The 15,352-nt window shown below is 39.3% G+C and overlaps 2 protein-coding genes, 1 long non-coding RNA gene and 1 other non-coding gene across 5 annotated transcripts; 3 read left to right on the top strand and 1 right to left on the bottom strand.

Moving 5' to 3' along the window:
• Positions 1-476: 476 nt before the first annotated feature.
• LOC144036154 (heterogeneous nuclear ribonucleoprotein A/B-like) lies at positions 477-5,751 on the top strand. The gene is made up of 9 exons (XM_077546542.1): positions 477-588; positions 2,006-2,188; positions 3,178-3,346; positions 3,420-3,578; positions 4,173-4,304; positions 4,393-4,519; positions 4,651-4,812; positions 5,246-5,330; positions 5,406-5,751. The coding sequence occupies exons 2-8, from the start codon at positions 2,031-2,033 to the stop codon at positions 5,311-5,313; spliced, it is 975 nt and encodes a 324-aa protein (XP_077402668.1). The 5' UTR covers positions 477-588; positions 2,006-2,030; the 3' UTR covers positions 5,314-5,330; positions 5,406-5,751.
• Positions 5,752-6,973: 1,222 nt separating this feature from the next.
• trnav-cac (transfer RNA valine (anticodon CAC)) lies at positions 6,974-7,046 on the top strand. The gene has a single exon. It is a non-coding gene; the product is annotated as a tRNA-Val (tRNA).
• A 1,000-nt stretch (positions 7,047-8,046) lies between these two features.
• LOC144036048 (uncharacterized) lies at positions 8,047-13,137 on the bottom strand. Its single transcript, XR_013288556.1, has 2 exons — positions 13,003-13,137; positions 8,047-8,393 (listed from the first exon to the last, which is right to left on the bottom strand). It is a non-coding gene; the product is annotated as an uncharacterized LOC144036048 (long non-coding RNA).
• LOC144036047 (cornifelin homolog B-like) lies at positions 10,844-14,930 on the top strand. 2 transcript variants are annotated; one of them, XM_077546303.1, is made up of 4 exons: positions 10,844-10,977; positions 11,785-11,898; positions 12,979-13,139; positions 13,642-14,930. In XM_077546303.1, the coding sequence occupies exons 2-4, from the start codon at positions 11,793-11,795 to the stop codon at positions 13,771-13,773; spliced, it is 399 nt and encodes a 132-aa protein (XP_077402429.1). In that variant the 5' UTR covers positions 10,844-10,977; positions 11,785-11,792; the 3' UTR covers positions 13,774-14,930. The 2 variants fall into 2 exon arrangements, with proteins under 2 accessions (XP_077402429.1, XP_077402430.1); XM_077546304.1 differs by having other exon boundaries at positions 10,923-10,943.
• The last annotated feature ends 422 nt before the right edge of the window (positions 14,931-15,352 follow it).

Below are 15,352 nucleotides of genomic sequence, written 5' to 3'. Positions count from 1 at the left end.
ATAGGTTGTTTGATATCCTCGACATCCATCTTTTCATACAATCTTTATCCTCACTAACAAGGCATCTTTGGTATACTAGCACAGTGGTTCTCAACCGCGGTCCTCGAGTACCCCTTTTCCATGTCTCAAACAGCCAACACGGGTGTTTCAAACGATCAGCTAATCAGCAAGCTCTGCATGATGCCCGATAACGATCCTCAGCTGTGTTGGCTGGGAAGACATGGAAAACAGGCTGGCTAGGGGTACTCGAGGACCGGAGCTGAGAACCAGTGTACTAGCAGAACTTACAAGTTACGAGTGAACTGGAACCAAACGCTCAAACTGCTTTCCACAGGTCGAAGCAAGCATACAGGAAGTATTTTCGGTCGACGTGTGGACGTCACGGTCCCACGGCCGCTGTCGGGCCAATGACAGGACCGTATTATTGGCGCGCACCACCCGTCCGCCCAATCAGGAGGCTCGTTGTTGGAACGTTGTTCGGCGCTGGGTCACATCCGGTCGTATATAAACCGCCACGAGTTAGCGGCGAATTTGGAGTGTCCATTTTGAGCTGAGATCCGGCGTCTCCCTCTTTTCCCCCTTCTTCGAGTAAGACACGTTTGCATCTTTTTGACTATTTAAGCGCGGGTTTGTAATCTTGGGGTAAATTAGGCGTCCGTATGGGGATATTTACGTTACGGTCTACCAACCTGTTTGAACTTTATTGTGCTACAACAGCATTTTCCGGAGCGGTAAGACGACGCTATCGGTGAGCTAGGTAGCTAACAGTAGCGCTTTACATAGGGACTCATGTATTTAGGGCGAATGAATGGTTATCGCGCAATCCAGATGCAATGTCTACCTAAATGCACGTTTGAAGCGCTTTTGTTGTGCTCTAATTTAATTCCCGTGCATGCTATTTGTTTACTTTCGGTTTCGGGTGGTCGAATGTCAACCGGGGCCTTGCTCGGTTCGCCGTCCGCGGACCGTTAGCATCCAGCTAGCTGTTTTATTGTTATCAAACATTAGCCGACGTCGCTAGGTGTGAAGCACCGCCGTCTAAAGTATCTTTGTTAAAAACTGCGTTAATTCTTAAATCTCTACTGTGATATTTTTTTAAGTACTACAACTGCAAATGGGGATAATTTGGTATGTTTTGGTCTGGTTGAAAAGCGTGCGTTTTTTGAATGGGAAGCCCCCCCCCCCCCCCCCTCCCGTTGCTCATTCAAATCAGGTATGGCTCAAGCTACTTTGAAGGCATTCTAATTCATGTGAAATGTTAGCAACGCTAGAAAATTCAAATTTGCGCTATGTATTATTATTATTATTGTAATATAATCTCTAATCTAGTGAGGTGGATGTTTTACAGTTACCGGCAATTCTGTTTTTGCCGTGATTCCCGCGAGAACTACAAATACAAATTCTGCGCCGGTGAATGTGCACCGGGTTGTTGCTAGTGGTTAGAGCGGTTGTCCCAAAACTGTTGGGTCACAGGTTCGAATTCCGATATGTACTAGTTTTATTTAACTCCAATTTATTGCAGCCAGTCAATAGTTGTAAACGAGACGGTTTTTTTCAAGTGTTTATTGAAGAATTGAACTGTTGAAGTAGAAGACGCGATTGCTGCATTTAATAATGAAAACTTTTTGAAAAGTGAACAGAAGGGGGCATGACTCGCGGGAAAAATGACTGATTCCCAGCAGCCTAAACATCATGGCATCACGCTAAAATAACCGATTCCAGGCCAACTTAATGTAATCACGGTAAAATAGCCCTTCATGGCAGCCCAATAATACTGTCAGAGCTGTTAACAAAATAATGCTAGGAGAATTGCCGGTTACGACAAAACCACTGTCAATAAATTATAACTAATTAGAAACCTGAGATGCCTCTCAGATTTCAAAACGTCATCTTTGTTGCTGACGGTGAGAAGCGGAAGATTTTGCTCATGGCATCATAGCTCGAATGTTCATAATCTCCCTAAAGAATTATGATTCTGCACACATTAATCATAATCTCATATCAGGCTTGGTTAACAATCCATCCTCACGATGGCCGACGCTGACATGCTGCTCATGGAGACATCGGAGCAAAACGGCAACGAGGGTGACGAGAACGACGCAGCTGCAGACGCAGAGTTGATGGCCGACGACGACGACCAGGCTGACGGCGGCAAGATCGACGCCAGCAAGAGCGAGGAGGATGCTGGGTGAGTGCCGCTTCATCGGCGTACCGGGGATGAGCAGGAAGCTAAAGCAGTAGCAGTGTAACAGTCAACCACTTGTTTATCATGGGAGATGCATTCCAAACTTCAATTTTGGTCATTGAGACCAAAAAAAACCCCAACCCTCTGTTGAGTAGGGCTGCCACTAGACGTGGAGGGCCGGAGTCCTGCAGGTTTTGCATGTTTCCACATCTGGTTCCAATCAACAGGATTGTTATCAGATTTGTGCCGTTTGCGCCGATGAGCTGATCATATATCAGCTCTGTTGCAGAAGGGAACATCCAAAACCTGCAGGACTTCGGCCCCGAGGACCGAATGTGCCCACCACTGGCCTGGAAGGTGGTGAAATCAGAGTAAAATACACTGTGCTGAATACAACTAAAATGACACTTATATTGTTTTTTTCTTTAATTAACCTTTATTTAAAATGTTTAGTTTCTGTATGTGTAATTTAAAAAGTAGTAAATTGAGCTACACAAGATCTGGTATGCGCCTGGGGGGAAAGAAATCCTTAAAGATTAGGAGGAAATTCGTTTTTGTGTTTTACTGTTACGTGCTGCCGTTGAGGGCTTGTGGCAAAGCTGTCATGTCCTGATGAGTTGCCATGTCCAAGTTCATAAACGCAACACTTTGCGTGTTTGCGACTCACGACTGGAAAGAGAGAGACCTCTTTGAAACACACACGGTGCTAATGCTAGCTTCCGGACATGACTGTGAAGATAATGATCACTATGGCAGAAATGCTATTAGGATGAAAGGGAGCTTTACCCCGTATTAAGTATTTTGGGTGCAATGCGCCTGAAGTTTCAGATCGTTTTGCTCACACGGGTTAGGCATGACACGCCACTACCCATAATCCTTTTGTTTCCATGCGTTTTGTGACTATTTTCTGTTTTTTTTTTGTCATAGTGGGAACTTTTAATGCTCTTGAATTTATCTCTTTTTTTTTTTTTGCCCTCCCATCTCTTCTCCAGCAAAATGTTTGTGGGCGGCCTGAGCTGGGAGACGAACAAGAAAGACCTCAAGGACTACTTCAGCAAGTTCGGCGAGGTGTCGGACTGCACCATCAAAATCGACACGGCCAGCGGACGCTCCCGGGGCTTTGGCTTCGTGCTCTTCAAAGACGCCGCCAGCGTGGACAAGGTGGGTTGGCCGTAGAACCGCAACGAGTCCTCGTCCCCGCTTCGGTGCCGGCTGACTGTACGCGCTTTTGCAGGTGTTGCAGCAGAGCCAGCACAAGCTGGACGGCCGCCAGATCGACCCCAAGCGGGCCCTTGCCATGAAGAAGGAGCCCGTTAAGAAGATCTTCGTCGGCGGTTTGAACCCGGAAGCCACTGAGGAGAGCATACGGGCACACTTTGGGACCTTTGGAGAGGTGAGGAGACGTGGCTAGAAAGTGAAGCGTGTCGAGTCTGTTGACGAAACGCAAAGCTTTGGTCAGCAATATATGCTATTGCCAGTCATTTTATTTATATTTTTATACCTTATTCCCCTAAATAACTTTACAATTAGCTTCATTTTTTTTCTTCCATTTATGACTGAAATGCCTTCTAATTAGTAAATTAACACCTTCGCTGTTCACAATGGGTACTGCAAGCCCCTGGCCAATAGTTTTCAGACTGGATTCAGGTTAGAATTACCCGTGGTGTGTGTGTGTGTGCAGAACGGTATGTGCGGTTTTATTTTTCGTCAGCAGGTGGCAGTAGCGATTCGAAATGGAATATTCTTGGTTCAGTAGCTTTAAGTATTGTTTTTGTTTGATTTAGTATAGATGAATGCAGTATGCGTTCAGTCTAAAATGACGAGCTGCATCCCGTAACTGAGTTTTACGTAGCGGTTGTGTTTTTAATTAATTTATGTATTTTTTTATCTGCCAATGGCTCTCTTGTTCTAGTAAAGTACAACCACAGCTGAAACCCATGTTTCAAAATGAAGATACAAGTTCACGCGTGTTGTCGTTTCCCTTCAGATCGAAACCATCGAGCTTCCTCTGGACCCCAAGTCGAAGAAGAGGAGGGGGTTCATCTTCATCACATACAAAGAGGAAGCCAGCGTCAAGAATTGCTTGGAGAAGAAGTTCCATAACATCGAGGGCGGAAGGGTCAGTTGTCTCGTCTAGCTGGCCTGTTTTTGTGGAGGGTGGAAAAAAACGAGGATGTCAACGTTGTCGTCGTGTGTGTGTTTGTCAGTGCGAGCTGAAGATCGCCCAGCCCAAAGAAGTGTACCAGCAGCAGCAGCAACAGCAGCAGTATGGTGGAGGACGCGGCGGCGGAGCCGGTGGCTACGGCGGCCGAGGGGGCAGAGGACGCGGAGGAGGTCGGGGGTCATATTTAACTTACTGCCATTGACAGCTATAAAAGTCAAAGATCCATTTCAAAAGTAGTGCAATTGGATGCAGGTTAATAGTTGGCTTTGCCATATGTTTAACGGCCAGTCTCCATTGGCAGGCCAGAGCCAGGGCTGGAACCAGGGCGGCGGCTACGGCGGCGGCTACTACAACCAGGGTGGCTACGGCAGCCAAGGCTACGGCGGCTACGGCAGCTACGGTGGCTACAGCGGCTATGACTACCCCTCCGGTGGTTACTATGGATACCCTGGATATGACTACAGTAAGTACACCACAATCCACTGTGAATGTGGAAATAATTGCTAAATTGTTCCAAATGCAAGTTAGGACGACGCATTTTTTTTAACAACCTTTTTTTTTTTAAACATTTCTGTGCAACTTAAACTTTATTTTAAACTAGTTTTATTGGTAATATTTAACTTAAAAAAAAAAAAAATTTGCTTATTAATTATCTTTAAATGTATTTGGCACTATTGCTCAAAATATGTATTTTCTATAATGGTACTTTTTTGTGTTAATGTCACTTTTTTATTTTTTACTTGTAAACAAACGTTTTTGTTTCGGAAATACCTTCATATTTTTGGCGGGAATCTTGTAATATGTACTTCATTCTACTTGTGCGTTGGCAACCTGTAGGTGGGAATGTGTTTTGGCTATGCTTGAATTGATTTTGGTGTTTTTGTGTGCGCTGACAGGCCAGGGCAGCGCCAGTTATGGCAAGGCTCCTAGAAGGGGCCACCAGAGCACCTACAAGCCATACTGATGCATGCAACACGTGAGGTGCGACATCCACTGTCTTCATATTTTTGAATGTGTCCAACAGACTTACACGGTTGTTGTTTTTTTGCTCCTCAGGATCCAGTGAAATAACACCCAACTGGACGGGCGCAACTCCTTTTATGACAGAAGACCATTTGTACAGAAACCAGAAATGTAACTTTTCCATGTTTTTTTTTTTTTTATGTATGCTTTCATTTTTTAGGTTTTATTTCTCCTCCGTATTTTTTTTCTTCCAGTTTTTTTTCCTTCCCTTCCCAACATTTCCCATTGAAAGGAAGTGTAATTTTACTGTACTTTTTGGTACCTGTTTTGATTCTAATGTATTAAGGGTATTTTACATGTCAGCTGGCTTTACAGGTTGGATGTGTTGGTGCTGTAAAGGAGCTTTTTTGACAAATAAAAAAGAGAAAAATTCACTAAAGATGGTGTCCTCTTCAATTCTATGAGAAAATAATACTGCTCAATTGATACATTTTATTTGACGGTTATGGATTTGACTTGATTGTGGAGATCTTTTGAGTTTATGTATTCACAGTTTACAGCATACAGTTTACAAGTAAAGTTTTTAGTATTTACAAAAACATGTTGCGTGGGTGTTTTTGTTTATTTAGATCCACAAATCTCAAGGCGTAGTTTACTAATCCAAGCTATTTTGTTTCTAAAAAGTATTTGTTTTTACATAATTATATTTTGCATGAGTATGCATGCATATGTACACCAATGTGACGTTTATGTATCAAAAATGAATACTTTTTTATCTATGATTCTTTGGGGACAAGTTCTGTGTCTTGTTTTCAAGCGACATTTAATCACATTTTGTAATCAAAATCATTCTCTTAAATTACAACTATCCAAAGTCCAATGCTGTTTAATGATCGGATATCAAATTACAACAATCCAATGCTTTTCAATGAGCGGAGAGCGTCATGTCACCATTTTGATTTGTGGACTTGGGACTTAGTTAGATACATGGTCCGTGTGCGTGGGTTTCCTGTGGTCTTGATGCTGCCATCCTGTTCGTGATGAATACTTATGTCCAAAAAAGCGAGTTGTTCTTCCACATGTCATGTGTCAACTTGATATTTCCAGTTTTGTCCATTGTGTTGAGGTGGTCTGTTAAATCTCGTGTATGTCCTTGTACTTTTTTGCAGAATGAAATCCACGTAGCGTTTCTATAATGTGGGTTTGTGTGTCGGTGCTGTGGTGATTGTCCTCCATGAAGAAGTTGCTCATGATAGCTGAAAGAGGATCTCCCATGGCAAAACAGTCCTTTTGTTTATTTTATATATAATGTTTTTATATTGAAAGTATGTGGATTTTGCTACAAAAGTGATAAGTTGCATTGGCATCTAATACTGATGAAATTTTGAGTGATTTGTCTCGGGTTAGTGACAGTCTCTCCTTCACTATGTTGAGGGCGACATCTACTGGCGTTTTTGTGAATAAAGATACTACGTTGTGTGATATTAATATTTCGTCCTGTTCTAGTTCAGGAACATCAGCTGATAAGACACGTCACAACTGTCAGTTTGACAGCTCTTGAGGAAGGCGGCATTAGTCGGCCCCCGAAACTGGTGAGGTAAAGCACTTTACGACCTGGTAATGCTATATCAGGTGATTGGTGCTCAGTTTTGTTTCAATGGGTTTTCGTAGTGTAGTGGTTATCACGTTCGCCTCACACGCGAAAGGTCCCCGGTTCGAAACCGGGCGGAAACACACTTTTAATTTTTGTAACATTTGTATTTTACAGACAAGTACACACAAATACTTTTAAGTACGGTATAACATTATCATTAATGTATGATTATTTAATAACATGCTACCATGTTATTCTCAACAGGTGGTGATGGAACGATTTGGCTTTGACAAACTTGGTTTGTACAAATTATACATATTACAGTAGATTTTAAAGCAAATGTATACTTATTTATATATGGATTACTGAAAATGTATTTTAAAATGTAATTATTTAAATAAATCTATAATTGTTTCAATGTTTTTTTTTAAATATAAAAAATACATAACTATATCAAATTTACAAAATACTGGTTAACAATGGTAAGAAATTACAATTTAAAAAATTAATGAATAAAAATTAGTTTCTTCAAAATTATGTAAAGTTGATGTTTAAAACTTGTAATTATTTATAAAACACATTATTATCATTACTTTAGAAAGTAGTTTAACATTTTTATATCCATTCCATACATAAAGATATACTTTAAAATACATGATAGATTGTTTTAGTACTTATTATTCTGTAGAATGTCACAATGAAATTTCTTCATAATTTGGCACCAAATCAAATCATTAACCCTCTCTTAAAGGATCTTTGTGCAGTTTGTCACTTTTTTTACTCATGACTGCCACCTCTGGCCCAAAGCGTAACTGCAGCATCTGTGTCACGCTCGTTCATGGTGCGCGTGCGAGTACGTGCACGATCTTAAAGTGACAGCCACTGCTGACAAAAAAAAAAGACATGACTTCAAATGAGACAAGAAAAACTCCGCCCCTCCCCTCCCCAAAGAAACCGTGGGGTGTGCGGGTCCGCACACTTAACTATAAAAGGAAGATAAAAAAAATATTTGAAATAATATTTTATATTTATTGAGGTACTGTGCCAATTTAGTTAATAAACACAAGCACCCTGGTTGTAAATGTTAGGATCCAAGATGATTTGAAACAGCATGAGATGATAGAAAATGGGCAGAAATCCTTCACAAAGCACAACATCTTTCATTTTAATGAGCAAAGCCTAACATGATGTGTACCAACTACATCTCGGCGATGGCCGCCAGTCTGGGCGTCTTTAACGTTCTGGACTGCCTGCCTGCCGTCCTCACTGATGCGCCAGCGCCTCTGTAGTGATGCAGTTTGTCCTCTTTGACTTTTCGCTCGCCCCCCCGCAGGTCAGCGTGGTACGTTCCACGCAGAAGCCGGGCCGCCGTCAGGAAAGGGTCGGCCGCCCTCTCGTTCTCCTCCGGGGCTCTGTGGGGGAGTCCGGCCCTGGTGGAGGTTCGGCATCTTTCTGTGTCGGCGATGCCCTCCATTTTGTGCTTTCGCCTGCAAATAAAAGGCAAATTGGAAGCAAGTACATAAAAAAAAATGATGAGAATATTGAGAGTAACATCAATTTTGAACCTAATGGTCAGTGGGAGGTGCACGTCTCTTGTCCTGTGCTGGAAAGGTTTACTACTTCACTCATCTTTTGACTCCTCCTCCTCTCTCTCTCTCTCTCTCTCTCTCGATTAACCATTTTGTGGATTTTCAATTAGAGTTCCTTTTGCATTTGTATTCATTTTTAATCATAAGCACCCCTATTCTCTTTTTGTACAACCCCCCACCCCCCAGAAAGTTGTAATACTTGACCCCAATTGGGTTATTGATGACAAAGCAATTTTAATTATGTATTTAGCTCATAATCTAATCGGGATCTGATTGGTCATGAATTAGTATTATAATGCAATAATTTGTCATCATTGGTACCCTTCTGGGGAAAATAATCCATGGTTATTAGTTCTTGTGTTTCAGATGGAAAACTGCACAAGTCGGAACCCCGACGTGTTCCAGTGACCTTCGACCCACATGAGGATCCACGCGGTCCGGTGTGAACCGGCCGAAAGCCGCCTGGCGGACGAACCCACTGACCCGCAGTGGCGAGAAAGCAAACAAATGAGCGACATGGACCGAGAGGTCCATGCACTTACGGTATGGACGCACACATAATTTTTCAGTTTTTTTGGTGTGTTTTTTTTTAAACAACCAAGGCGGGGTTTTTTATACTATCATTCGACGACCAAGAAATGTGTTTTTTTTAAACGACCATGTATAGTAAGGTGTTTTAAAAAAACAACAACAAAAAACAACCATGTATACTGGAGAAAGGCGTTTTTTTATTTTTAAATGACCATGTTTAGTAGGGCACTTTTTAAAAAACCACAATGTATATTAAAGCATTTTTTTTTAATGATCATGTATAGTAAGGCGTTTTTTTAAAGGACCATGTAAGGCGTTTTTTGTTTTGTAAAAGATGACCATGTATAAATGTAAAGCATTTATAAAAAAACAACAACATGTAGAGTAAGGCGTTTTTTTAAATGATTATATATATTTAATTAATCGCATGACCTCAATAATTAACTCAAGATTAATCGCAAAATTTATATCTGTTCTAAATGTACAAAAGTTTTCATACTCTTAACAAAAAAAGGTTAATCTAATAGAAATATGGCTGCATCTTTTAGTAATTGATACAGTAATTTTCTAATAATTTATTAAATTGAATTAAAATTACAAATATGTACTGTACTGTAAAAAATTAATGTGATATTGATTTGACTTTTTTTTCTTTTTTAACGACCATGTTTAGTAGGGCACTTTAAAAAAAACACCATGTAAGGCATTTAAAAAAAAAACGGTGAAAAAAAAAGAAGACCACGTATAAAAAGGCATTTAATTATTTTTTTTTAAATGACCATGTTTATTAAGGCGCTTTTTAAAAAACACACCAAGTATAGTAAAGTATTTAAAAAAAACATGTATAGTCAGGCATTTTTTAAAGGTGACCATGTATATAGTCAGGCATTTATTTAAAAAAAAGAACCATGTATAGAAAGACTTTTAGTATATAAAAAAATACTATGTATAGTAAGGCTTTTTATTATTAAAGAAAATTACTATTAGAGTAAGGAATAAGGGATTTATAAATAAAAAAACATGTATAGTCAGGCATTTACTAAAAAAAACATGTATAGAAAGGCTTTTAGTATTTAAAAACATACTATTTATAGTAAGGCTTTTTATTATTAAAGGAAATTACCATTAGAGTAAGGAATAGGGAATTTATATGAAAAAAAAAACTATAATAAGGCATTTAAAAAAAGATAACCATGCATATTAGGCATTTATTTAAAAAAAAACATTTATAGTAAAGCTTTTACTATTTTTAAAAATAACTATGTAAAGTAAGTTTTTTATTTAAAAAAAAAGAAAGAAAAAAAGACATGTATAGAAAATGAGGTGTTGGTTGGGTTTTTGTTAAAACGACTATGTATAGTAAGGCGGGTTGTTTTTCTTCTTAAAAAAAGACCACGTTTATTTTATTTTTTTACTTTAAAAAAACGACCATGCATAATGAGGCTTTATTTTTTAATGCTATTTTTTTAAACGACCATGCGATTAGTCATTTTACTTTCCTGTTTTCTGGCTGACTTAGAAGGTTTCTTGCTAAAGTTAAACAAACTAAAACAAAACAAGTCATTTGAATGAAGCCCAAATAATGGCGATTGTTTCTTGAAGATACAGATGTGCAACTTTAAAATGACGTACTATATGCATACTACGGATGGCCACCGGGGGAGCCCATCCCTTCTTGCTTGGGGCCCCTGTGGAATGTTGCTACGCCACTGGGGGCAATTGATTTCCAGGTGGGACCCCCATGCCCTCACCCAACCCACCACACCCGCTTCCCCACCCTACCTGCCTTCTTCCGATGGCGATGACATCACATTCTCCTTGAATGTGTTGTCATTTCGACCACAACAGGCCCAGCAGGTCGGTCCGGTCGCTCCTCTCAGGTTTTTATTCCTGGAGCTGCTCGCGTTCTGACAAGACGTACGTTTGCCTTCCCGAACGCCTAACGCACACGGTAAAAATTTTTTGGGGTATATTATGCGCTATTTCATAATGTCACTTTTTCGTATTTAGTCTATACGACTGGTTTGAATACGTGCATCTGATTTGTGAGATGGTATTTTTTAGTATTATCTTTGAATAGGTCATTGAAAAAACTAAGGAATTCTTCATTGTAAAATGATGACAGTGCTCTTCAAAAATAAATAAATATTTTTTTAAATGAGACTTTCCTGTGGTAGTTTATAAATTTGCTCATGACTTGACAATTTTTAATTAAAAATTTGCTTTAAAAAATAGATTTTTTTCCCCTCGAATAACCTTGTCTCATGATAGTTAAGTGAGTTTTTTTTTTTTTTTTTTTTTTAAAAAGATGACTTCCCAGTAAATTTCTAATTTAATATTAAAATATGACCTTTACATTGTCAAATGTGTACAATTTAAATTTTAAATTAGATTAAAAAGTATTATGTTTCCTGGAATAACTTTTTCTCATTGTAGTGAAGTTTTTCTTGAAAAACAATAATTTTTCGTCATAAATTTCCAACTTCATGTTAAAATATGATCTTTTGATTTTCATATTTTTATCTTAAAAAAACAAAAAAATCTAGCTCCAAATCATACAGAGATATCTTGTTATCTCCTTCGAAATATGATATCTGATATATATATAAATTTAAAAAAAGGTGTTCCCAGAGGTGCTTTCTTTTTGAAAAAGCACACACCCAAAAGTGGATGCAATTATCCATTTACAGGGCTGCAAATAACAAAAAGCAAAATGTCAAAATGACACAGCGCTTTGTGTTCTGTGTCGTCCGTCCAGGAGCCAAGATGACGTCCAAGATGGTGTTCCAGCAGCCACAGCCCGTCATGGTTCATCAAAACTCCAACGAGTGGGCCAGCGGCATCTGCGACTGCTGCAATGACGTCCCCATGTGTGAGATACACACTTATTGCCACTCGCACCACTGCCACACCCCAAATCTCTCCTTTTTTTATTTTTATTAAATTTCGATATGGAACGTATGGTGTTCCACAGGGTTCAATTTCAGAGCCTCTGCTATTGCCACTCGCACCACTGCCACACCCCAAATCTCTCCTTTTTTTAAAAATTCAATTTCGATATGGAACGTATGCTGTTTGTTAGATATTATTAACATTTAAATTCTTTATTTCATATATTAACCATTGTTATACATTATTAACATTTTAATTCTTTATATTAACCATGTCGAAATGTTTTATAGATGTGAGATAGTGTTGAACTCAGTATAATAAAAAAATTCCTTCTCAGTGTTCTGTGCGAAAACACACATTTGGTCCTTGAGAACAGAATCTGCTTCGAACACACACCCCTGACTCTGTTTGTGCCATCGTTCACGGAAAAGTACCCAGAGAGTATGTTTTGTCTATAAATGAAAGAGAGGCGGTCTGTTTAACTATAAGAAGCCATTTTCCACGCGGAAGAGACACATTCGGGACTCTGAAATTCCACCTGTTACGTGATGTTTGGAGTCTGTCACGATGTCCAGAGATCTCTGTTTTTTTATTAAATCATTTTTGCAAAGGTGTTTTTTCTTACATTAAATCTGTCTTCAAATTTTTGGAACACGCAAAGAGGACAAATAAATTTATTCCTCTTCATGTTCCACAGGGTTCAATTTCAGAGCCTCTGCTATTTTCATTGTATCTGCTGCCCCTGGATTCCATCTAAAGAAAACAGCAAGTGCTCTCTAAATATAGATTTGAGTTGAGTGATGGGATGCTGGTAATCCAGCCTAACTGGCTATCGCGCCAAATTAAAGCAACACTTCCTTAAACTGTACGGAGATGCAGAATACAAGAACACAACTTTGTGAATTCAAGGTGAAGAGAGTCGGATTCACGTTTATTTACATCAAAACACAGCTGCTGTAGCTGACGTCATGACAAAGGAGACGCTTGTTTTGCTTGAGAGCGAGCGTCTCTTTCTGTCAAGTGAAATCTAGCGGTGTGTTTGTGTGTTGCCGGTTAAAAGGCTGCTGCGCGTTTTGGTGCTTACCTTGCTTTACCTGCATGACCGCCAAGAAGCACGGCGAGTGCCTCTGCCTCCCCCTGGTGGACATCCTGCTCAGCCCCGTCGTCCCTCCCGTCACCATGTCCACAAGGGTGTCCATGCGACAGTTCTACGGCATACGGGTAAGAAAATGTTTGAAGCATTCCTACAATATGTTATTGTCATTTTTATTCTCCTCACTTTTTGGACAGACATTGACATTTTTCTAAGTCCCACGTTCCATACTGTTCAGTGGAACAGTTAGTAAAGAGCATTGTTCAGTAACCATGAGGTTGGCAGTTTGAATCCTGTTTCCGCCACATTTTAGTACATTCGATGATACTGACTATCATATCAGGAAATGGATTATCAGTACTCTGAAATGACTAAATCCCACTTTAGACAGATTGCAGTTCAAGTTTTCATTTTTATTAATTTGTCATTTAACTACATTAAAACGTTACAATTTTCACATAGTTTATCTTTCAATTTCTTTCATAAGCATTCAGTTTAGCATTTAGCTATTAGCATTCAGCTTCCAGCATTCCCACGCAATTTCTGCAGAAATTGCATTTAGTCTAGTTACGTAAAACGTTTTCTTTCTTTTTTTTAATTTTTATATAAAATGCTACTTGTCATCCGCAGGGCTCCATGTGCAACGACTGTGTGTGCTCCAGCTTCTGCACGGCGTGCGTTTGGTGCCAGATGGCGCGCGAGATGAAGGCGCGTGCCATCGAAATCGTGCTTGTGAACAAACACACCAAGACCATTGCCTAACAACTCGGGCTACATTTTACACGGCCACTCGCGCGAGACGAAAAACACAAATTTGTGCGCACAGGCAAGTTCAAAATCCATCTTGTTCCTGACTTGTTCATTCCTTTCTGGTGATGCCTTATTAACAAAATGTTTGCCTTTTATCTTTTGGTCACATTTCTTTTTCTTTTTTTTTGCTTTGTGTTTACGAGCCAAAATTTGAGTACAAGCCAGGTGCAGATACACCGCCGTACATTTCATTTTTCTTCCTTTGAAATGGATAAATGGCATTTCAATTCATTTCAATGAGGAATATTGATTTTACAAAAAAATTAATATTAGAGATTTAAAATAATAATAATAATAAATTCTGTATGGGTGCAATGCATTATGGGATATATTGCTTTTCTAGTGACCAACACAGCCAAAAGGTTGTCGATTGAGCCATTGCCATTCACTGATTTCTCTTTCAGTTCTCCTTACAATGTCACTCACCGTCACCCCCCTGTGGATCATAACGGTACTACAGGACAAAATCCATAGTTTCGCTTAACAAATTGTGACGTCACACCCTCCCACTAACTTCTTCATGCAAGTTATGAATGATGGCATGCATCATTTTGAAAATAGATTTTCATTAATTCATCTCTGGAAATGATTGATTATGTATTTTTTTTTCCATTAAATTATTACCTAAATGATTAATGGGTAGGCGGCACGGCATGGTGGTTGACTGGTTAGCACATCCGCTTCCCAGTGCAGAGGATGTGAGATCGAGTCCGGGCTTTGGCCTTACTGGGTGGGGTTTGCATGTTCTCCCCGTGCTTGCGTGGATTTCCTCCGGGTACTCCAGTACCCTCCCACATTCTAAAGACATGGTCTCTGTGTGCCCTGTGATTGGCTGGCAACCAGTTCAGGGTGTACCCCGCCTATTGCCCGAAGCCAGCTGGGATAACCTCTAGCGCCCACTGCGACACTTGTGAGGAAAATTGATGGGTACTTTTATGTCTATGTTGCTTATCAATATTTATCTTGACTATTGTATAATTGTTATTGCACAAGATAAGTAATATATAAAAAGCAAGCCTGTTCACTTTTGCTGATTATTGTTTTGTTCTGATTCAAACATTTTTTTCCCCATATGTAAAAAAAATAAAATAAAAACAAACAATGCTTCATGTTATCACATTAAAGTAAATTTTACTTGTCCACTCGGAGTCTCACTTCACAATCAAGGTGATCGGGAGGAAAAAAAAACAAACAAACAAAACATCCAATGACAAAATTATTTAGTTGTGATTAATAAGAAGTAGGTTTGAATAGTTTGAATGGTTAACAGAGACATTCCTTTCCGGCCTCATTTTCATTTGGAAAACATTCAAATGTTTGTTTGTTTGCTTTTGTTGTGAGTAATGGAATCACCAAGAAGGCAAATTTGTAAAAAAAAAAAAATATATATAATAATAAAAAAGAACATTAGCCAACTAAAAAAACATCACTAAGCAAATTTAGGATCGCTTTCAATCGTTAATAAGTTAACAATGACATTTCTGTTAAAAAACCCACACACAACCAAAGAAAAACTTGAAAAAAATGTAAA

This window comes from Vanacampus margaritifer, chromosome 16, assembly GCF_051991255.1.
Source record: "Vanacampus margaritifer isolate UIUO_Vmar chromosome 16, RoL_Vmar_1.0, whole genome shotgun sequence".
Lineage (NCBI taxonomy): Eukaryota > Metazoa > Chordata > Actinopteri > Syngnathiformes > Syngnathidae > Vanacampus > Vanacampus margaritifer.
This window is presented reverse-complemented; position numbering and strand designations above follow the sequence as displayed.